At 38.9% G+C, this 24,018-nt stretch overlaps 2 protein-coding genes across 5 annotated transcripts in view; one reads left to right on the forward strand and one right to left on the reverse strand.

Annotated features, from left to right (window-relative positions):
* Window positions 1–21,380, forward strand: part of LOC129724154 (ETS-like protein pointed) — a 254,542-nt gene extending 233,162 nt beyond the window's left edge. For all 4 annotated transcript variants that reach the window (XM_055678815.1, XM_055678838.1, XM_055678828.1 and 1 more), the window contains 4 exons: window positions 10,496–10,956; window positions 18,654–19,397; window positions 19,461–19,618; window positions 19,677–21,380. In XM_055678815.1, coding sequence (XP_055534790.1) covers window positions 10,496–10,956; window positions 18,654–19,397; window positions 19,461–19,618; window positions 19,677–19,740 — 1,427 coding nt within the window. In that variant the 3' untranslated portion in view covers window positions 19,741–21,380. The remainder of the gene's footprint in view (window positions 1–10,495; window positions 10,957–18,653; window positions 19,398–19,460; window positions 19,619–19,676) is intronic.
* A 630-nt stretch (window positions 21,381–22,010) lies between these two features.
* Window positions 22,011–22,921, reverse strand: LOC129719062 (uncharacterized). The gene is made up of 2 exons (XM_055670421.1): window positions 22,497–22,921; window positions 22,011–22,440 (listed from the first exon to the last, which is right to left on the reverse strand). Exons 1-2 carry the CDS (start codon window positions 22,851–22,853, stop codon window positions 22,078–22,080), a joined length of 720 nt encoding a protein of 239 aa, XP_055526396.1. The 5' UTR covers window positions 22,854–22,921; the 3' UTR covers window positions 22,011–22,077.
* Window positions 22,922–24,018: the final 1,097 nt, after the last annotated feature.

Below are 24,018 nucleotides of genomic sequence, written 5' to 3' on the forward strand. Positions count from 1 at the left end.
CAACGAGCTTCATGTGGAGAATTGAGCAATCGTAGGTCTCTGAGAGCCGACCAAACCAACTTCTGTTGAATGTTTTCAATTCTCCTGATCCAAATTGTGTGACACGGTGACTAAATGACAGCAGAGGACTGCAAGTGAGACCGTACCAACGCGGATCATCAAATTCCTGGGCTTTGCTTTGGTTTGCTTTATCAATCACAAACCGCTGATGCGGTCGAATAGATGAAGGGTGGACACAAAATTATTGCAACACCTTCAATTAGCTGTAACTTTTTTCCTGTACGTAGGAAATTACCCAAATTTCGAACTTTTTGTCTTCAGAATGTATTGTTTGCATGCGGTGAATTTGACAGTTGCCGCCAATATGGAAGCTAGTGAAAGGGCGAGAAAAAAATTTGTACGCACTCATTGCAATCCGGAGCTTTTCCATGATGCGTTGGGAAAAGTGCTTCACATGTGTAATTCGACCATCTCAAGAGTTCGGAAAAGGTTCAAGGACAAGTTGGCGTTGGATCACAAGAGTGGAGCTGAAAGAAAACCGGAATCAACAGCCAGCAAAATGGAAGGGAAATTCAAGGAAAATTTTACCTGTCATCCCAACACTTCAATACATGAGAAGATCAAGGTAAGAACGAACAAGGTTTAAAAGTTCCTCAATCTTGATGAATGCCATCAGACAACTGCTAAAATCCGCGCTGGACAGCTCCACACAAACCTGTAGACCGAAAGTAGTTGCTGTGAGATGGATGATGAAACGTTTGTCAAAGCTGACAGGACAGAGGTTTTCCACTGGAAAGGATAAGTTTAAAATGGATGGTCGTTTCGAGAAGGAGAAAGTGTTCAAATTCGCTGCCAAGTATCTTATCTGGAAAGCTTTCTGCACCTGTGGCAAGCGAAGTCAAGTTTTCGTCACGAAAAGAACCATCAGTGAAATGCTTCCAAAACGTCTTTTGCCACTTCCAAAACAGTATATAGAAAGCCCACCCTTCAGTAAGATATAGCCCTTTGTTACTATTCGAAAACTGTGTAAGAATGGTATGAGACGAATTCGGTTTGTTCCTGGAGACATGAAACTGTTCAGAGCTTTGGTCTCTCGAAATGTATTGGGCTATGATGAAACAGGAACTTAGAAAAATGCGAGTGACATGTTAAAAAAATAGAAGAAAAATGATAAAAAGGAACCGGATACAGCTGTACAGACACTTATGGATGGTGTGAAGTGAAAGTGTCGAGCGTTGTGTCAAGGAACCTCCAAAAATTGATCCATTTCATTCAAACTAAGGTTTATCAATGTATAAAACTACGCTTTGAATTTGGAATATATGCGATAAATATGCGATGTTTGACACCATGTTTTCTGTATTGCAATAATTTCGTGTCCACTCTTTAGTTCGAAGTCGAGATAAACGCCAAAATCTTTCACGACTTCCACACGCTCCAACGTAAGACTATCACTTTTCAAAACTGAGGATCACTCCGCTGATGTTACACCACGTAGCAAATTGGTTTAGACGATACTGTAGATTGTCGAAATCAGTCTAATTTATTACTTCGGTTTTGAAGTCATAGACATACACGAGCTTGCGTGTTTTCCGAGGACTAGGTTCGTAGCGTCGTTAAAAAATAGGGTAGCGAAAACCAGAAAAACAACCTGGAAAATCAGGGAATGTCAAAGAATTCATTTTTCGATCAGGGAAATCAGGGAAAACTGAAAAATATTCAGGGAAAAAATTTTATCCGAGACGCGATTCTCTTTTGAATGACTCTTTTGCGCAAAAATTGATTTTTGCAGCATAAAAAGCTATTCCGGGACCTCTACGGTTCGGTTTCATATCCGATTGAATATTTTTTTCACTGGGATTTTAGAGTTGCGTTGATCTACGTTGCACGGTTTTGTGCTGAATGCTGAAAAATATCAGGGAAATTAATGTTATATCTCAGGGAAAATCAGGGAATGTGACTTGGAAAACTTTTGCGCCGCCCTGAAAAAAAAGGGATTAGCCCGAGATTGCAGCCTTGGGGCACACCGGAGTAGTTATTTTTTCTTTTTTTGAGGGATTTTAACCGTGACGGTCATTCGTCCCTAGCCGGAGTAGTTAGTAAATTGCCAATTTTGACTTGTAATGTTCTCTGTTTTAGGTAAGATCAAAGTTGTTTGAACTTCTTAAGAGCCATGTCTTGGTCGATATGATCAGAAGCGGCCTTAAAATCGGTGTAAATTGCATCTACTTAGTTACGTCTGGATATGACGTCAAAACACAAGAATAATTACTTCAGGAGATTTGTTTTAACTAATTATCCAGGCACAAATCCATGTTCTACGACAGTTAAACGTGATGGCATCGCTAACTATTAGCTTAAGTACTGTAAAACTAGCACAAAGAGACGTTATCTCTCGATAGTCAACCAACTGCTTTTAAACCTTTTTGAACACCGGAATCATTATGGATTTTTTCCATTCCGAAGGGGGCTGTGCAAACTTTTCGCCAGATCAAAAATGGTCGATTAGAATTGTTGTCCTATTTTTCGCTCAACTTCAAAATTTCTTCTGCATATAATTGTGTACAAGTCTTGGCCCATAATTTAGCTACATGTTAGCTACAGACCATTAGTTTCAAATTGATTTTAAGTCTCCGAAAGTTATTAATTTTTGCTCGCTCGTATGTTAATAACTAGCTCAAATTGCACAAAAATCAGTAGAACTAATGCCTGGGAGAAGTAAGTTCCATAACGACCTTCGCAATAGCTCTTCACTCATTCGATCCAGGACAAACATCTGTTGTGAAAAAATGTACCTCTAAGTATGAACTCGATTTTGTGACGCTTTGCATACTTTTCGCTTATTTTTCTATACTTGTAATCACGCACAGTCGAGACTGGTCACGCAGTCCTATTGAAAATGTATGCCTACGTGAAAATTGTTGAACCTCTGGGTTCAAATAGCAAATCGGCAACACTGCTGCTCATTGATTCATCTATAAGAGATAAATAAAGATTTTTTAGTTCCGTTCTATTGATTACAAGAAACCACACGCGTTTATACTTTTCTACTGAAAGAGCCCACGTTTCTGGTACTTTATTAGTTCTAACAGGCTATGGGTCCAGCACGCTTCCACTGTAGAATAGAAATTAATGGAAATTGTAATAAATACCGATTTTGTACTGTAAATGGAGATTTTTTGGGAAACAAAGGCCTTTAGTAAGGTTAAATAGGTATTATTACTCCTGGCGAAGAAAAATTGTTGAGCTTTAATCCAACTAACACACAGAGAATCCTGAGTAAGAAGTCTCCGAATGGCTAAAACTCGGTGACAGGATTGTGGAGAGAATCATTTCCGCAATACAAATAGAATCTATGCGATTGTCAAATGTAAATCCTTCTCATTGATTCCTCAAGAGTCCAAATGTATCAATGTTTATGTTTTATTTTAAAAAGTCTTCCTCAATTCTCATACCGCATCTGTGAACGATTCGATTTGTACTGGAAATAGGATGTGATATCTTATGAACAGTGTGAATTTTTATGTTTCTATTATAATGTATACAATGTTATCATTAACTTTATATTCTTCCTTTGAAAAATATGAGTCGTAACATGTCTATCTCGTACAAAGATAAAATCAAAGAATGTAACAAATGTTGTACTCATCACGAGAAATGAAATGTTAAACTCACTTCCTTTGTTGGATCAAATTGAATTTCTGAGAAGATGTGGATCTGAATGAGGTAATATAGATTTCAAATTAGTGCTCTCTTTATTGAAGTGTTCCACTTTATGATTTGATCCTGTGACGGAAATGTAAAAAGGAATATTTTACTAAATTGTTCGAAGATATGTCTAGCGCTAAAATATGATTAAAATCTAAACAAGATTTTGAGCAGGAAAAAAATCAACACCAAAATATTGAACTTAGGAATACTTTGCTAGCATTAACGAGCACTATCGTGAGCACTATCCCCCCTGTGGATCAATCCATTTTTCTAAAGCCTACAAATGAAGAAGAGTTCACTTCTCTTATAAAGGAGCTTAACACTAAAAAAAAGTTGTGATCGTGATAATCTTCCAGCATTTATACAGAATAATTTTCAAGTGCTATCGAAAATTTAATCTGAACTCTCTTTAATAAAATGCTATGAAGTGGAGAGTATCCCGACTGTCTGAAAGTAGCAAAGGTGTTCCTGTGCTGGAACAACAGTTTGTGGCGATAAAAGATGCGCAGAGTACTCTTCGTTTCATAAAGAAGAAAGAGGAAGTTCCCTAAGGGAGCAATATTGGACCTCTTCTGTTCCTTCTTTTCATAAATGTCATAGGAAATTTGCCACTCAAAGGAATACCAAGATTGTTTGCGTTATTTCACCCTAACCATACTATGTCATCTGTGATCTCAAGCATAAATGGTGATTTGGAAGTGCTAGTAAAATATTTTGAAAACCTTCCATTGAACTTATCAATGTAGTGTTCCATTCTCCTAGGAAAAAAATCTCCCTCCACATAAGTCCGTCATTGGGGTCTGAATTTATTAAAAAAATATTTATTTCAAGTACTTAGGCCTGGTGCTGGATTCCACGCTGTCTTGGGGAGGCCATATTAAATACATGAAAAGAAAAGTCTAATCGTTATATGGAATCATGTATCTTGTTGGTAAATTTGTTCCTACAAATGCGTTGGCGACACAATATTCTCCCTATACAAGGATTACGCGCGTTGTCTTGCTTATACGTAAATGATGTAATCAAAATCTTTCTACGGTTCATCTGTGTGCAACATCCTTCCGGAATATTTGAAAAAATACCAACAATCGACTGCTATTCAGAACCAAATTAAAACAGTACTATAAATCAAAAATCAATGAATTTTTGATATAAACTTGTGCTAATCTCTAATGCAGCCATTGTAAAATTAACTGAATTATTCTTATTGCATTACAGGGAGCCCTTCAAAGGAACACTTCGTTGTATAATAAATAACTCATCACACGCACACAAACATGAACACTGAATTTTACCGTTTCTTTTCTCTTACTTGTTTTCATTTCCTATCAATCATACGTGAGGAGTATATACCAGGGGGCTCTCTGTGCGAGCTCTGGTATGGGAGTGTGATGGAAGGTTTTATTAAAAATTAGTTCTGAGAGTATACTAAATGTCAATGTGAATTACATACCTGAAAAACTCCTCCTATAACTGAGAGTGAACGAATGAAGTAAAACTAGTTTCACTAACATTTTTAGGCTTTCATTTAGTATCAAGCCGGTGATGCTTTAGCTGCTATGAATGCAAACGGAAACTCTTTGGAACAGAATTGAAAATTTCAGCAACTGACACCAACGAGTATCCTATCCGTCATGGCTGACGTCCCGGTTAGAATAAATTCGTATGTAGGAATGCCGATTTCACAACAACGATACGTACAAGAGATGCTAGAAACATGTTCGGTAAACTTGACGTCTCGGTTAGAAGAAAGCTACAATTGTAGAGCAACATGTCGAAAGGGTCTATCTACTTTCATCGATTTTCTTGATTGACTTTTCATTTGTTCAATAGTTCAGCTAATGTAACTATTCCCAACGTGGTTTTTATTTGAAAAGCTAGATTAGATTCTCCGCTATCAAATGGTGTAAAGGACATATCATGAAACGTGTTTAATAAGCCGTGGCGGTTGAAAGAAACCGATCGATCAAAAAATCGATCAAAGCAGATAGATCCTTTTGACATGTTGCTCTACACTTTACGGGTGGCTTTAATTACCGACTGGCACTAAGTTATTAGTTATACCACAAAAGATCAAAACAATGGTCGCAGTGGTCCAAATCTTACAAAAAAAAGGTATTCCTTGACTGTAATGGAAAAATTACCAACTGTGCTTTTTGTACCATACGGAAATTCTTGGGTTTGTGGAAGAAAACCTGATCTAATCGTTTACTATTCTGCAGTTTCTTTAAAGTAAGAGGTTTCGTATCCAATGGATTCTCAATACACGATTCTCTTTAACGATTACTGGTGGCAGTCATCGTTAAAAGTTTATCTTGATGATTTCTTTTTCAGCATTCCTTATCAAGGAGTCCCACGATTCCAACGTGAGAAACCCTAGCGAATCTATGCCAAATCTGTGCGTTCGTCCAGGTACTGGGCTTTAATCATGATTTAGATTAGACAAACGATGTTCTTTTTTTGTCATTTTCCTGACTTACAATTACAAATTATAATAATTATTTGCGGGTCTGGATCTATCGAAGTTGGTGGGAGGATATTTATCACACTTTACAATTTTGGTCTGTGGCGCAAAAAGAAGACTGCTTCTCATCCTTTTTAGTTACGTTAACATGGTGAAAATCGGCAAAAGTTGTAGATATAAGATTTTGAGCGAAACCATAACTTCCGCCCATTTGAACGGAGAAAAATCCCTTTTATCGTTTTAAGTTATGGTCTAAAATTTATATCACTACGATTGAATTGCTTGTGATAAGTTCACTTGCATTCTGTTTTATTCTCTCACTCATAAAATCTCCTTAAACGATCCATCAACACACCATTTATCCGGCACTTATATATCAATCTCCTCCTCTGCTTGGTTTTTAAATTTAATGGGTTCGGAATGATCCCTTTTAAAACTTTAAAACACAAGCATCGTGAAGACGTTTTATCATCTCGATAGAAAAAGACGCGGTCGATTATCGATTATCAGAGTGGCCTCGGTTTTGCCCGCATCCCCTCCCTTTCGAAAGCTCGGGGCATCGGGGAACAATTTCCTCACCGGAGGTAAATTGCTAAATTTATTTACCCACCAACACCAAGCCAAATTACCGGTTCATCTCCGGCCGAGGGCGAAAAATCCTTGACATCGGTCGGTGTAATGCAACAGTTGTTCCCTGTTTTCTTTCTACCGCTCGAACCCCCCAGAACGGAAATGAGTCCGCTACGAAACGCACTCACGTGAGGAAGGGAACGCCGCCCGTAGCGGAAATAAAAACGGCACCGGTTTTTCACACTCTCCGCTGCCACGACAGGGGGTCGGTTTGACAGTGCGTTCGGAGGAACGGTTTTTCGCCGTGATCTAGTAGTCCGTTTGATAACTTGATTATCACAGCAACCCTTCGACGTTTCTTCACTGCGTTGCTGTGCTGTGGTTGGAGCAGAAAAAAAACCCTGCAAATAAATTGTTTTCCTAGTCTCGTTTGCACTCGCGAAAGGAAATAGGAGTTGCTTTGCTTGTTTTCCACTGCCGTGCCGTGGGACCGCGAAGCGGACTATCATCGCTGAGCAGTTCGGATATTGCCGGTATGGAAGATGCTTCCGAGGAAGCGCGCTGTTTCTCGATTCTCATGTGTTCGTTCGTTCAAGTTCATTGAGCCTCCTCCTGGCCGGCCTCGACTGTTGTCCTTTTTCCATCGGAACCGAAACAGCGTTGAACACCTGTTGCGAAATTTCGTGTGAGGCGTTTTTTTTGTTCGTTTAATTTATTTACATTCCACAACCGATGATCCGTGCGGGTAGGAAAGGAATTTGAACCACTTTGGTCACTTCCTCGATCGGTTCGGTCGTTAATCATCCTGAACGGTGCGCGGCCGCTCTCCATATCGATGGGACAGTTAAAATGTCACTTTAGCTCCGCTAAGTGGTGGCTCCCTGTATGGGGCTCTATAAATAAGAGAGTGCCTCATTTAATTACCGCTGGCTAGCAGCTAGGCCTGGCTACGTTCCACGTACGTAGAAAGACGATAAAATCGATAATTACAGATTACTCAACTCTGAGCCGAGGTGGTTTAACTGCAGTGCGCTTCGCTGGAAAGGAATCGCTCTTCCTGGCGCGACTGTAGACGACATCTCGCGCATAAACAGTTATTATTATATTAAAATTAAAATTAGCGCAAAATTGCCAGCTCGGGTCGGCTTAGTCCTGCTGCTCGATTTGCTGATAAGTCTTGATCGTCGTCAGAGAGCTGTCTCCACGCACGTTACATGGGAGAGTGAATTACGAATAATTATGTGTTTAGCTGAGCTTTAATCATGCGTGTGCGCGCGCGGTTGTTCCTGATTGTGATCCGTAGGCCGCAGCAGCGCAGAAATCATCGATTAATCATTGCTTCGTGTACCGCCACTCTCCCCTCAAAAGAAATCGTTTTTGAAGCAGCATCGAGGGGTGATTGCTGGTTTCGATTGACTCTTTCTCCATATTCGATACAATCATCAACAGCCCAACTATTCGATCAGCTTAAACTTCAAAACAGGATCTCTCACAAACGAAGTGTTGAAAAATTACAGCCATCGAATGTTTACTGTTACTCCGTATCGTATCATTTTCCTGACACATTAATGAGTCACGATAAACATTACCTCCACACTTCAAATCGTGGACCCCCCGGTGGCCGGTGGGGACACTGCACTTATGCTAATCATCATCCACCCATTCAGTGGCAACAGAAATGCCCCCGGAATGGTGAATTTCGCGCTGCGTTTATAATTCACCGCAGAAAACTGGAGCGGCAGCAAAAGTGCGTGCAAGCATTTATAGTCGAGACAGGTTTTTACCTCTAGCCTGCTAAGCTCATCACAGCACTAGAGTATGTCAAAGCGCGTAGATTAACGTTAATTATGATGACGGATGATTACTTTGTAGCTACAGTCAGGTAGTTGCAAACCGATCGTCATTAATAATAATAACGTTTGCGCGACAGGACGAAACGACCAACTTCATCACGAGAGCCCCCCGAAAAAAAATAAAACCGAACGGTGACGCTCGATCGAGTTTTCCTCCTTCCGGCCCCGGCCCAACGTTCCTGTGGGGTGCGCGTGCAGTGTGCGAGAAAGACAAAGCGAGACCCGTTTCGCGCGCAACCCACAATAGCCGAAAGTTAATAATCTCGCGAGCGCGTGATTGGTCGGAAATCTAAAATCGAATCATCAAATCGCGCCTGGTGGTGCAAGCGAGCAAACGACGAAGCCAGCTCTCGTCTCGTGGTGGGTCAAGTGAGCATGCGCGCGCAAGAGATCGAAGCCGTCGTCCCTTTCTAATGCCACCTCGCTCCCTCTCCAAATTGCGCCGTGTACGCCGTTCGGGCGACAGACGCTGCCGTGTTCGGCGTTTATGGGAAAATGACTATACATATACTCGCGAACGCTCTGAGAGATTAGAAGAAAAGAAACTCACCACGCCCACTTTCGTTTCGTGTTCGTTTGCTTCGTTCGCAGCAGGCGAGATGAATCTTCATCTTTCCGATCTTTCCCCCCTAGCCAGCAGACCCCCACCCACACACTTGATTAACGCAATCGAACACTGCTCGCTCCTCCGGAAGCTTCCTTTGATCGAAACAAAAAAAAAAACGCCATAGTAATAAGAGACGCACAATAAAAGACGGCATGGCGCTATAAAACACAAGATCAAAAAGCAAGACGGTTTCTGTTTGCTGTTTTTTTATTGTATAATTAGCGGCAACAAGATATGTGCAGAATGACCAGTTCACAAAAAGTCACTCTGATTCCAGAGCACATCCGGTCCGGCTGTTTGTATACACAACTGTAGAAAAATCAAAGCACCGACCAGCGGAAGATCAACAGACCACGAAAACTGTCCAATATTGATTCTAGGCCTTTGACTGTTGTTCAGTGTAAACAGAGCGCTCGTTTTATGAATGAATGCACCTTCAAGTGGGGCTTTTGTCTGTCAAGTGTTGTTCTGTTGTCGATTGCGTGTAAATCTTTTTAACATGTTCCGTCAGTTGTTCGGTTTCCTTTCTCCAGCATAAAATTTAAACCTGACAGCAGCTTCACTTTGATAGCTGTATCAGTTGTCACTGTAGCATATCCCACCTCGCTTACTTTGATTGGCGTGAGTCGCGTCGCTCAAAAAAATAAAAAAAAAAACCGAAAGATAATTTCATAAAATTGAGTTGTTATTGTTCTTCCTGTCCGCTCTGCAACAGGCTCACATCACTCAAAACGCACCACGTCAAGCCGGGGCTTTCCTAAAAACCGCGGAAACCTAGAAAACAAGTGTACATAAACATAAACACTAATCAGTCAGCTTACCACCGTCAGCGTACGTCGTGTCGGCAGCATAATCTGGTCCCCCCTCGCTCCCAGAGACTGCAGTGGGAAAATGCAACACCGAACGCACGCGACAAAACACGTACACGAGCGGGAGCGGGAGCGGGAGCGTGCGTCTGCTTGGATGAGCTAAGGCTGGCGAGGTGTCGATTGGAAACGGAAATAGCATACATTCACTTCCCCTCCCACTTCTTCCAGCAGTCCACGAGTGCAAACCTTAAGTTTTTAATTGAAATCATAATAATTTTTCATTCTACTACGATGATGATGATGATGATCATGCTTGTGGTCATATTTTTCGATGCATTTCCTGCCGCTGCTACGCAGCACACAAATAAACACAAATCAAAAATGTTTACCAGCCGCTTGCAGCGGAGCACGTGTCCGGAAGGAAGTTACCGTCGAATGTTTATAGTCTTACTTACACTCTCTTTCTTTCTCTCCACGACAGGTTACACATCTTTGCACGATCGAAGCAACAGTTCACCTCCGCCGCTGATTCAGCAATCGTCCAGTCAGCAGCAGTCCGGTGGCGGTGGTAGTGGCGGTGGGGGCGGCGGTAGCAACTCTTCCAACAATAGCAACAACAATCCCACCAGTTCTGCCAACAACAGTAACAACAATTCGTCCTCGTCGTCCGTTAACAATACCAACCCCACCAGCGGCGGCGGCAGCAACAACAACAGCAACAACAATAATAATAACAGCAGTATGGCATCCTATCTGTCCTCGATGGCGGCGGCGGCCGTACGGAATGCTAGCAATAGTGCGAATAGCTCCAATGCCAACAACTATCCTGGCAGCAACAACAGTGCGAACACCGGATCGACAGGGGCCACCGGCAGCGGGCAGCATCCGCAGATGAAGGAGGAACATGAGCCGAACAGTTTTATCAACATCGACGATCTGCCGGTAAGTTGTGATTTGCTTTGTTGTAAATGTCACAATTAGAACCAAAATATCTCGAATGAGTTTGAGACAGAATTGTGAAAATGTGATCCTAAAAGAACACCGAACTTGGTTTTAATTTAAGAATCTAAGAGTCTAAAAGCTTAAAATGCTATAAATTTAAAAGTCCGAAAATAATAAACTTGAATTTAGATTTTTTAAGCCTCAAAATCTTTATGTTTTGGAAGTCTAAAAAATGTATATCTAAAAATATAAAAGGGTAAAATTCTGACAGTTTCAAAGAATCTAGAGCAGTGGTTCCCAACCTTTTTAGCTTCGCGGCCTCTTTTGCTAGCCACAAAGAGCTTCGCGGCCCCCCCCCCCAAAAATTCAGATACAAGTTTTAAATTACGAAGCTGCGCTTTTCAGTCTCATATCCTGCAAGTCCAATTTGTTTCACGTCTTGATCCTAATAGGCAGAGCAATTGAAAATTTGACTTCACAGAGATATCTAGGAAGAAAATTTTATTACCTGTCAATTTTACTAAGAACTTCGTGACCCCCTAGATGAGCCTCGCGGCCCTCTTTCCGGTTGGGAACCACTGGTTTAGAGCTCTAAATCACAAAGAATTCAAAATTCCAAAGTATTACAGCTTGAAAGTCTTAAATTTTGAACGTTTAAAAGCCCTGGGCCCAATTGTGGAAAAAATGCTTACAGAATATTGATAAATTGTACAAAAAGAAAGTCATTTGTACGAAACACCCCCTCCCTACGGGATAAAAGAGGAGGGGTGCCCAGTATGATTGTTTGTGCTCAACAGCTACCGTATACAGAATACGGTATATGTTTCTCTCATCTCAATTATTCGTAAAAAAAATCCAAAGTACTGTTCGATAAATTGCAAACCTGGTCCATAATGAGGTAAGAAAAAGTATTGCCATCGTGCCTTCAATTGCTCCCTTCTACCCTATACGTTCTTGAAGTCTTTTTTTGGTTGGACGTAGAATCACGTCATACGTCAACATTCCAGGATAGAAGTGCAAATTAAAATACCAAAACCGTCGAGAGCGTCATGAAAATTGTCCATTTTCAAATGATATAAACCCCAGACGCAATTTGAAAATCCATGGTTGCCACTTCAGGTTCCTGGTAAACAGATGGATATTTCTAGAATCTGAATGATCCCCATAGTCCGGAGATCGACTCCAGACGTAATATTGAAGTTCAAGATAATCAGTATAATGTTATAAAATACCACTTTATATGGGTCCTTTTATAATTGCATAGAGGCCGAAAAATCAACCAGAGATATCATTTTGTAATTTACGATGGTGACCTCCGGTTTCTAGAACACCAAAAATGGCCGAATACCATCTAATATACACTAATGTCGCTTTTTACGCGGGGGATACGTGCCGCGTAAAAAAAACGCGTAAAAAACCGCGTAAATTGCGGAATCCGCCTAAAAAAACCTGTCGTAATTCGACAATCCAAGTGAAGAGAAACCGAAATCCGCACAAAAAAATACCGCGTAAATTCCGGAATCCGCGTGAAGAAACCGCATAATTTCCGGAATCCGCGTAAAAAATGCCGCGTAAAAAGCGACTTTAGTGTAGTTATTCTGGAACCCTAACCTATTGCAAAAAAATACATTGACAGGCTGTCTTGATTCTTCGTTTACTTGCGGTCGTGTTTCAGTCACAACCTATTCGATTGTTTTTGAACCATTTTCGAGATATTTTCTAAACATTTTCGAAATATTTAGACATTTTTGGAACATTTCTGAAACATTTTAGAAACATTATGGAAACATTATGGAGACATTTACGCAACTATTTCGAGATAGTTTTGATTTATTCTGGAGTCATCTTTGGAACATTGTCAAGACATTTTTTGAAACATTTTTGAGATAGTTATAATACTTTTTCGAGATACTTTTGAAACATTATTGAAACATTCTTGAAACATATTTATGGTACAGGTCGGACTCGATTATCCGGAAGCAAGATTATTCAGGGCTCGATTATACGGAGAAAATGAATCGATATCCGCAGTTCTCCAATTTCGGATTTTGTTGATTGTCTTTTGGTCGATTCTATCTAGAAATGCCAAATTTGACGCAGTATTGCGCTATATGCTGCGTAGTTCATTTAACCCTCTAGTGCCTAGTGCTGCCTCTAGATAAGCTTTAGTCAAGCCTCTAAAAAGCTTCAATAAATATTTAAAGATGTTTATAAAGATTCATAGTGATTAAGGTTTTTTTTAAGTCCGTCCAAAAATTATCTTGAGCACTAGAGGGTTAGTACGATACGTTTGATCCATCTCATCATGATTTAATTTTCTTCATTCGACAAACATCGGCATACAGTTGCTACATAATTTTTATATTTTATGTCGGCAAAATATTAACATATTTTTCAAAACTCCGGATAATCGACCTGTATCTTTGAACATTTTGCTGGAACATTTTTGAAATGTTTTTGAAACAGTTTTGAATTACTTTGGAGTCGTCGCGTTCCGTGAGTGTTATCGGGGTTCTTACGTTGGCACAAACCAATGAATATTGTCATCTTTGAAACATTATTTTAAATTTGTTGAAATATTATAATTACGTTTTTAAGGCATCTTTTAAACGTTATTAAGAAATTCGTAACATTTTCGGAACATTATTGAAATATAGTTGAAACATATTTATGATATCTTCTAAACATTTTTGAACATTTCTGGAACATTGCTGGAACACTTTTGAAACATAAGAATGGAACATTGTTGAGACATTATTGATGTATTTTTGAGACATTTATGCAACGTTTTTGAAACATTTTTAAGATGGTTTCGATGTATTCTGGAGTCATTTTTCTATATATGATTAAAAATTCGTTGAAATATTTAAATTACATTTTTAAACATCTTTAAACGTTATTGAGACATTTTCGAAACATGTTTGAGATTTTTTTTTCAACATTTTTGAGACATTTTCTAAACATTTCTGGAACATACTCAAGATTTCTTCTAAACCTATGTGAAATATTGTTTATACATTTCTGAAACATTGCTGGATAATTTTTGAAACACGTTTTGGAACCTTATTCAACACATTTTTGAGACTTTTCTGCCACGTTTTCGAGACATTTATTTGATTGTTCTCAAACGTTTTCGGGCAGTTTTTAGTTATTTAAGAGTTATGTTGGATTTTTTTTTAAATTTGTTGCAAGTATGTTAAGTATGTTTTTGATACATTTTCAAAACATTTTTCAAACATTTTCGAAATTTTTTTAAACATTTTTGAAATATTATTGAAACATTTTTGAAATATTCCTGGAGCATTATTGAGATATTATTAATTGATGAACATTTTCGAAACATTTTTGAGAATTTTTTTACCATTTTTGAGACATTTTTAAAACAGTTCTGGAACATACTGAAGATTTCTTCTAAAAATATTTGAAATATTGCTTCAACATTTCTGAAACATTTTTAAAACACATTGAGAGATATTTTTCAAACATATTTGAAACGTTCTTGAAACATATCTGGCACATTGTTGAAACATTTCTTGGAACCTTATTGAAAACATGTTTTAAACTTTTCTGCCACGTTTTTGAGATATTCATGAGATAATTGTTAAAAGTTTTTGGGCAGTTTTAAGCTATTTCAGAGTCATGCTGGATTTTTTTAGATTTGTTGTAATATTTTAAGTATGTTTTTGAGACATTTTTGAAGCACTTTCGAGGTATCATTGGAAAATTTCTGAAACTTTTTGAAAACATAATGGATATTTCCTGCAGACAAATGCCTCATGCATTTTTGAGATAATTGTGATCTATTCTATAGTCATAGTAAACATTATTTTAAATTTGTTAAAATATTTAAACTACATTTTTATACATCTTCAAACGTTATGGAGACATTCTTGAAACATTTTTGAGACATTTTTAAAACATATTCGAGACATTCTTGAAACAATTTCGAACCATTTTTGAAACTTTTGAGGAGTTTTCTAAATAGAATTGAGATTTTTTGTTGAACATTTCTGGGGCATTTCAGAATTTCTAGGATATTTTTGAATCTTTTTGAAAACATTTTTGCGACGTTTTCGAGACATTCATTAGATTTTTGAGAAAGTGTTAAGTTGTTTTGAAGTCATCTAGGATTCTTTTCAAATTATAATTTTGAATCATTCTGGAGAATCTTATAAACATTGTTGGGGTACTTTTTTGTATATTTTTCAGATAGTAATTAAAATATTTCTGTTTTTGAATTTTTTTTAAAATATTTTCATATTTTGTTCAATCATTTTTGAGATATTTTCCAAACATATCTGGAACAAATTTGAATCATGTTTTAAAAAAATTGAGACATTTTTACGACATGTATAAGATATTTCTTAGATGTTTTTGAGTTATTTTAAAAATATTTTACTTTATTTTTTTATATTTTTAAAAATATTTTTTTTAAATATATTATTAATAAATATGCGTTTTTGAGTAATTTTTTTAACATTTTAATGATACTTTTAAAAAATTTTTGAAACATTTTCGTGACATTTGTGTCACTGTTTTGAGATACTTTTGAGACTTTATGAGGAAAGGTTACAGTGGTTTTAAATCATTTGGAAACATATTTTTCAATTTGTGGAGATGTTATAATTACTTTTTGAGATATTACCTTACTAATCCAGCAAGCCATGTGAATCAGGAATCATACACAGTAGACGGGGTCGGAGTGGATATCAATATAAACACAGTCACGAATCGGGAAAACCAATCGGAGGGTGAAAGGGTACACTATAACTTTGTATGAAAAAATATTTCCAGTATTTGGTGTGGTATTTGGCAAAAACGTGTATTTTGTTTGTCTCAACAATTCCAAAAAACAACCTTCTCTAGTGAAATGCATATAACAAAAGTTAAATGGAAAAAACTAAATTGTAAGTAACATTTATATAACGTGGTAGGCGTTTTCGTGGTCCCCGTGGCTCTGTGGTTAGCGATGTCGGTCGGCTAGCTCTCGTACACGGTTGTGATATCGGGTTCGATTCCCGATCGAGTCGAGGATCTTTTCGAGCTGGAAATTTTCTCGACTCAGCACTGGGGCACGGTGTATCGTTGTACTTATCCTACACATGCAAAATGTGCCAAAAACAATATCGATAACGAATTCTCTCAGCTAAAATCGAGTTGATTGAGACCGCTATTAGCCCCCAGGCTCTGCGTGCGATATTGTAGGAGTTTTGTTTATTCAGCAAAGTTTCACATTTTTTGCATTTTATATTCCTCTATCCCTTAACACACAAAAAATGTTTTTTTTTTGCCATAGAAAATGAAATTACTGATAATAATATGTATGAAAAAACTTTTAACACTTTGAGATTATGTGGGTCATTCATACAAACAATTGTTCCGAAAACCTTATGAAGCTAGCATGAATGCAATACTCGCGTAGAAATGAGGTTCAATTTTCCGCTTTGTGGTCCAACCACAGTGCATGCGACCAACGCTGTTTCTTTCCCATGGAAAATAGAGTGTCAAATATCCTGAAGGAATGTGAAAAACATACTGTTTTTCCCATGGGAACTGAAATACTAGGTGCGTTAAAAACACTGATGATGAAGAATTGAACACAGCTACTATTTTAGATTATGCAATGGAAATGTTTGTTGGAATAGAAAGTAAAATGTTTTTTTTTTCTAATTCTGGAAAGCAGGCCGGTACATCTCCCCCCACTCATGAGTCGTAAGCCATCTGGAAGGGATGACTTGAGCCGGTTTATATTATTTTTTTTAATCATCTCCACGTACGTTGCTGCTTGAAAATTTAAGAACCTAAGTATGATTGGGTAAAATCGCACATAGCAGGTAAAACTCACGTGTTTGCTTTCGTATATTTTTCATCATTAAACACGGTAATCCATAAAAATATGGGCAACCATTCTACCTGATCATTTTTTATCTGGCTGAAACTTTGCACTGGTGTTTCACTGGGCTGAAAGGTGTCATTTAGTATTATGAGTTTTTTTTCATCATGACCAATTTCTGAAAAAGCTTTAGGTAAAAATGGTATTGATGATTCCAAATATTTCTAGAACCAGAATGGTTTTATTGATCGATGTGCCGTTCGGCAAAGTTGAAGATAACAATTTTGTCTCTCTAAAAAATGTACGCTGTAAGTTGTTCCTCAAAGACAAGAATCAACAAGAAAATATAAATTTCCCAAAAATTAATAATTTTTGAAAAAAAAACTACAAAAAAAATCATTTATGGTTGTCTGGTCAAAAGTTAGTAACTTTTCACAAGAATAAAAAATAAAGCTAGAACAATATTTATTTTTTTACATCTTCATTTTTTACTTTGGAAAGTACACATTATCAGTCAAACATTGATAGTAAATTGAGCTAAAAGAAATGTTTTTATTTTTCAAATTTTATTTTTCAGTGTTCAATTTTTTTGAAGAACAAAATTATTATTTATAACTTTGCCGAAGACACTAAACCGATCAAACAAACTGTTTTGGCTCTAAAAATATTGCTATCATGTCTAGAAATTCTCAATCATTCATTTTATATAGAAATTCTCAATAGTGACTTTCAGTATCGTATCGTAGACTCTTAACCTTACTTTTAGTTCTTGAAGTCTGAAAGGTTAAGATTCTTTTAAGCCTAGAAGTTCGTATCCGGGATGAAGATGAAGACGAAATTCCGGCATGCTACTCTTTGCATAAAAAAAACTTTTCAAACAGGCGTGGTTACGTAGAGATTAGAATGGCAAACAAAAGAATACTTTTTCGGTATTGTACGGCCGTGGTTGACACATGAACATTAGAAAGCATAAAAAAAACTATTTAGGATAATTATCGTTTTGAGCTGATTTTTGGACTCCGGAGAAGTCTAAAATAATTATTAAATTAAAGTAAGAAAACTTGATAGAAGAGTAAACCAAGAGCTGAAGAATTTTTGCTTTTCTGTAATGAGTGAGAGCAGACGAACAATTGAGAATACGAAGAGGAAAATTAAAGCGTGAGAGAGCTCAAAGAGAAAGAAGTTTTTTTTCTGTGTGGACTTATCACTGCGACCAGAGATTAAATCTATTGTTAAGTATGCCCAGGTGTTTTCTGTACTCCGCACTTCATATTATTGGCAGTGTCACTATTGCAGTAAGTGATACACTTATCATTCATATCCGTGCTTGTGTGTAAAGTTAAACCTTTTCGTTTCAAACTTACTGCTCTACTATACCTAGCCTCTGTCCATCCTTACAATACCATCTAATTACATCTCCTCGAAGAGAATTTTCATACGTTATTGAGACCAGTTCTATTATATAATGGGGACTTATTTTTGTTAGAAGGAGAGTCAACAGGGGGGTACTGTAGAATTCAGAATGAAGAAAGGGTACGTGGTGAGGAGTCCGTTGACAACCAAATGGCCTGATTCTACTCCATTAAAGATTCAAACCCACGACTACCCACTTACCAAGGCGGACTCTGTAATCTTGCGGCTACGGAGCTTTCAAGAAAAAAGTTTGAATATTAATTTAAAACTTAAAGAATAGTAAACAAGGACTAAAGGAGAATATTAAATGAGTAAATGATAAGTGAACATGAAAAAAAGAAGAACGAAATTTTTATAATAGATCTATGTAATGCGTAACAGAACAAAATCGAAAACGGTCTCAAGTTCAACAATAAAAATAAAACAAAATCACGTGTCTTTTCTTCCGCAGAACTTCGGCGTCGTTCCAGGGCCATACGACGATCAGGATCAGTACCACTCGTTGCCCCAGCCAGGCACGCAAACACCGTCGCACGGTTACCTGGAAAACAGCCCGGAATTCTACTCCGCCATCCAGATGGAACAGAAGTACATGGCGCCGCACTACAAAACTGGACCCTACACAAGCCGGGGTGGCCGGTATCATCAGCCCCATCACCACGCCGGAGGTGGTGGTGGAGGCGGTGGCGGTGGTGGTGCCGGTGGAGGAGGAGCTGGAACGGGCGCGGGCGCCGGTTCGCAAAGTGGCCATCATCATCATCACCATCAGCACCAGCATCCACATCACGATGGTTACCATGAGTACTCTTCGCCGTACGACACGCCCCCGTTCCAAACCGTACCCAGCAATACGACGTCGCCGCAGGGATCGGCGGGCACCAACGATGGAACCGGACTAGGGGGTCATATGGACCCGTGGAGTCAGCTGCACCACCCTGGACAGCACCCGGGCCATCCGGGTGCCCATCCATCGCTGTTGGACTTCCAGCATCCCGCCTACATGGGAACGACGATTGGCTTCGACAAGACAATGCTCGGCAGCTACGGAACGCAGGGTGGAACACCTTGTTTCACCGGTTCCGGCCCGATTCAATTGTGGCAGTTCCTGCTGGAACTGTTAACCGATAAAACCTGCCAGAATTTCATCTCCTGGACTGGGGACGAGTGGGAGTTCAAGCTAACCGATCCGGATGAGGTAAGTTACAGTACGCAAACCATTTTTTTATGCAGCAACTAAGCTAACTCTCCACACCAACAGGTGGCACGACGGTGGGGAGTCCGTAAAAACAAACCAAAAATGAACTACGAAAAGCTTAGTCGAGGCCTTCGGTACTACTACGACAAAAACATCATTCACAAAACCGCCGGTAAACGCTATGTGTACCGTTTCGTATGTGATCTTCAGACTTTGCTCGGGTAAGCGATCCTTTGGGCTAGCTTGTATACAAAATCTAACACTTTCCCATTCCAACAGATACTCTGCCAAGCAGGTGCACGAAATGGTTGACCTCAAGCCGGACAAAAAGGATGACGAGTAAGCGGAGGGACACCGTATTCTACACGGTAAAGTAGGCTTGCTCAAACAATCGCATCAACAACAACCACATCAACTTCTTCGCGGACTTTAATTTCTCCCCGGTCGTGCTTCCAATCATACTGCTAACGAACGTTATCGTTATTGGTATCGCCTTGCTTCGTCAAAGCTTCTCCTGTGAAACCCAATTCAAAACAGAGACGATCGTACTGTAATCGACCTGATGATTGCCAGTTCAGGCTGTCCGCGTCGGTCAGTGTTAGTCAGTGCCAGCATCAACCAAGCAGGCGTTGTAAATAGCAATCGAACAACAGATTTCCCCCCACTTGTCAAAAAAGCAAAACAAAAAGCACAAAAAATGTGGAAAAAGCCTGAAGCGTACTCCCCTTGTACTGCCGCTCCAAGCATAACTGTCCCAGCGTCCATAAGGTTTGCACAGAATATGGGACAGTTATGCTTGGAGCGGCAGTGTAGTAGTCAATACACGGACAAGCAATCGAAGATCCGTTCCCGGCGAAACTTAATTCTACTTAAAAAAAAAGAAAAAGCTAAACAGTGAAGGTGAGATTAGCAGCGGCTGAGATCAGTAATCAAGTGACTTTCGCCGTGTTGAAGGAGAAAGGCAAAAAAACAAATTTTATTCTATTTTTTTTCTTAGGTAAAAACAAATACTTGTGAAGCTTTGTGATAAGTTTTTCATTTCAACGTTTTATTTTAATTAGAAGATATTTTCACATACTGTATGAAGATTATGAACTATGAACATTAGTGTTGCATGCGAAGAACAAGCAGAACAGGGAGAGAGCTAGGTTTAGAGAGCGTAGGTCCCTTCGGGTTCGCGAATTCGTAGCGAAATTAAGGCACCCCTCAAAAGCAATCGCGTCATTAAGCAGTATCAGAAACAAATTAATGTAAATGTTTTTATTGTTTCCGCAAAAAAAAAAAAATGAAACAAACACACAAAAAAGAAGATTAGTGAATGCATAATCATAATTATAAAAAAACAAAGTAAGAAAATCGGATTGAAATCGGTGTTCTGCTGCGTGAGGTGTGGCAACACTCCACACAGTAGTAGCCAAAAAAATCAGAGTACTATTTCTAGAGCTTAGTTTGCTGTTTGTGTTAATTGCTGCCCATGCGAAGTGAATGAAATGTCCAGCTGTGCGTATGTTAATGTGTATGTTTGGGGTCTAAAAGTATGTTTGTGTGAAGGACGAACGAATGGTTCTTCGAGTTAGAAGAAAAATTGCTGTGCAGTTAGAGTATTAGGCAGTTAAGTGAAATATATGATTGTAAAAAAAAAACACAATTGCAAAGAAAAGCAAAAGTCGAACAAAAATACAGCAAAATAAAAGTGAATCGTGACGGTTGGAACGGTGCGCCACTGTGACCAGAGTTGGACGGGATACGGCCAGCCCGGGGTGCGATGTGTAGAGAAAGAAACAGATTTCATCCACAAATATTTATGTCAGTCGTGTAGGAAAAAAACAAAAACAGTTCTCTGTGTGCCTAATTCGTTTGCGTGCATGTAGACTAATGTTGTTCGTTGCGTTTGTGTTCGCGTATTGCACCCCTCGGCACGCGTGACTGCTGGCGATGGAGAACCGGGCCCGTTCCAATGTTGCTATATTTAAAAATGTCAAATGGAGGTTAAGTTTTCTCGAATATAATGTCTCAGCAAATCACTCGAGAAGCGTCGGTAGACCACTTCTGGAATACAGGAGAATTCCCTGGAAAGTGGTGAAATCTGCAAGTTTAAATTTTCTACAGGGCTTGAGCAAACTGTTAAACAAATAGTGAAAATTGGGAGCATTGGAGATTTTACTACTAGGCTTGTTCAATTAAAGTACAGTTTTTCAATGGATAGAGGTTTCTTTCGTTAAGTTTAAGCTTTACTTCTTCACCTAAAATATGGTTGTTTTGGTTAAACAAAAAAAAAACGCTAACGATAGTTAGGTAGTTGATTTCTATGAATATCTGTGCTTGTCCGCGTGCACAAGATGTCCTTGAAAAGAAGCGTTAAAACTGGATGAACAAATAGCTATCAAATAGTTTTTTATTCTCACTCGAAACCCGGCATGCAGGCGAACGAAAACTGCTCGAAAAGTTCGAGCATTGTATTCAAGTCATATTGCAATGCAGCTTTCATTGCATGCAAGTTTATCTAGCATGCGATATATTTTAAAACACGAAACAGAATGGTGTTTTAAAAGGAAAAATCTTTTCACAAAAAAAAAAACAGTTGGCAAACAAAAATAGCTTTAACAAGCAACCTTGGAGCATTTAAATTTAATTTTTATTTCATTCACTATTACAGGGGGACATGCCAGCGACCGGTTCGCTACTCCACCTTCATAGACATCAGCTTGTTAAGCTCGTAGTTTACCCCCGGAAAAACGTATCCCTGCTCGGCCAACTGCTTGTAGGTGACGACAATCTCATCGTAGAATCCAACCCTGGCGGCCGGAATCTGAGAGCCGGGATTAGAAAACAGCGTAACCGTCAACCGCAGGCCCATGGCTCGACAGAGTGGAATCCGCGCGCGCAGCAGTTCCGTTGCTATTCCTCGGCCCCGGTAATGGGGTGCTACCGAGAGTCCCCACGCGGACAGATAGTGTTCTACGCCGTATCGCTCGAACAAGTCGGCTTGCTGCAGCAGCCCCACGTACGAGTCGTACATCGTCTGCATACCGGCGCTCTCAAACTGTTAATATTTTAGAGACTAAAATGCGCGGAATAAAAAAATCCCACAGAAATCACCTTCAACAGCTTGGAGGCTTCCGAACGAGAAACCACAGTCAGCATGTTCAAACCGACGATTTCATTGGACCCCTCTCGGAAGCAAACGATCGCGACTCGCTGCTTGGCGATGTTTTGCCACATACGGGTAAACTCCTCCAGCGCTACCGGATCTTTGTACAACCCAACACTGCTGCACATCGGTTCGTGACGAAGAAAGTACGTCTTCATGTGCTCGATCGCATCGTCGACACGATCGACCGGCAGATCCTGAACCCGGTACCGCACTAATTGTTGCCCGTTTTGGTCACGTGCTTCGAAGGAAAGCCACACGCGAGGATGCGAAACGTCTGCCGGACGGGTCCAAGAGGAACTCATTGCGTTAGTTGCTTCTCACTGTTCAGCGCTGAATGCTATGCGGGCCGGCTAGTAATGTCTCTATTAGTGGATGCTATTGGCGACAAGTACACTGATACTACTCAAAGGTATGTGATAGAACCAGAGTTGCCAATAAAATTTTCGATTTAACTGGAGAAAGGCTGAAGAAAAAACTGGATCCCAACTAAATTTAGGAAACAGCAAAAAAAGATTGTGAAAGAGCTTTTCTGTTACGAGGATGGAATCCAGTGTCAGTTTTGGGTACAGCAACTAAAGCGATAACTCTTGGCAAAAAATTAATCATTTTAATCAGAACTGTTTTGTTTTGGGCTTACATTTTGTTAAAATTATGGACTGAAAAATTTCCTCTAACAGCAGCAAAATTTAAAATTACACAATCAATCTATCTCAAAATTAAGATATATAGCTTTTCCATTTACTTTTATATTTAACAAAAGTATTAACGCAATATTTCCTTCCGTTACATCAGTGAAGTTTAAATTTCAATTATTTCTGACTTCGCTATCTTTTGGTATTTAAGTCCTCTTACATTTTTTAACAGCTACGCAACAGAAAATAAATAGAAGATATTTTTTATGGTCTGGTAAAATCTATTTGTTTGGTTTTATTTCAACCATGTCATGCCGTCTTTTATTTCACCGTGTTTCGTGCGAGAAGATGGTATACTGAAAATGCTGTTACAGGGTGTCGAAAACCTGGAAAAACCTGAAAAATCAAGGAATGGCAGGGAATTCATTTTTCGATCAGGGAACTGACAAATATTCAGGGAAAATTTTTCAAACCAAGAAACGATTTTTTTAAGCGGCTCTTAAGTGCAAAAACTGATTTTTTTCAGCGCAAAAGGTTAATTCGGGACATCTACTGTTGGGTTTCATATCCGATTGAATACTTTATTCACTGTGATTTCGGATTTGCGTTGTACTTTTTTGTGCCGAATGCTGAAAAATATCAGGGAAATTGATGTTAAATTTCAGAGAAAATCAGGAAATTTTATTTTGAAATTTTTTCGCCACCCTGTGTTAAGAATTGTCATAATAATTTATCAATCTACAAAATTTCCGTTTTAAAATTTTTCCGGAAACCAATCGGAGCTTGAGTGAATAATAAACTGGATAAAACTGGCAAATATCTGAAAAAACTGGAA

Source organism: Wyeomyia smithii, chromosome 1 (assembly GCF_029784165.1).
Source record: "Wyeomyia smithii strain HCP4-BCI-WySm-NY-G18 chromosome 1, ASM2978416v1, whole genome shotgun sequence".
In the NCBI taxonomy this organism is placed as follows: Eukaryota; Metazoa; Arthropoda; class Insecta; order Diptera; family Culicidae; genus Wyeomyia; species Wyeomyia smithii.

Bases quoted from the DNA above. Each gene is read 5' to 3' on its own strand.
- LOC129719062 (XM_055670421.1), bottom strand. From the start codon at position 22,853: ATGAGTTCCTCTTGGACCCGTCCGGCAGACGTTTCGCATCCTCGCGTG. The intron at 22,441-22,496 runs GTGATTTCTGTG...AAATATTAACAG, and splicing joins AAGCCTCCAAGCTGTTGAAG to TTTGAGAGCGCCGGTATGCA.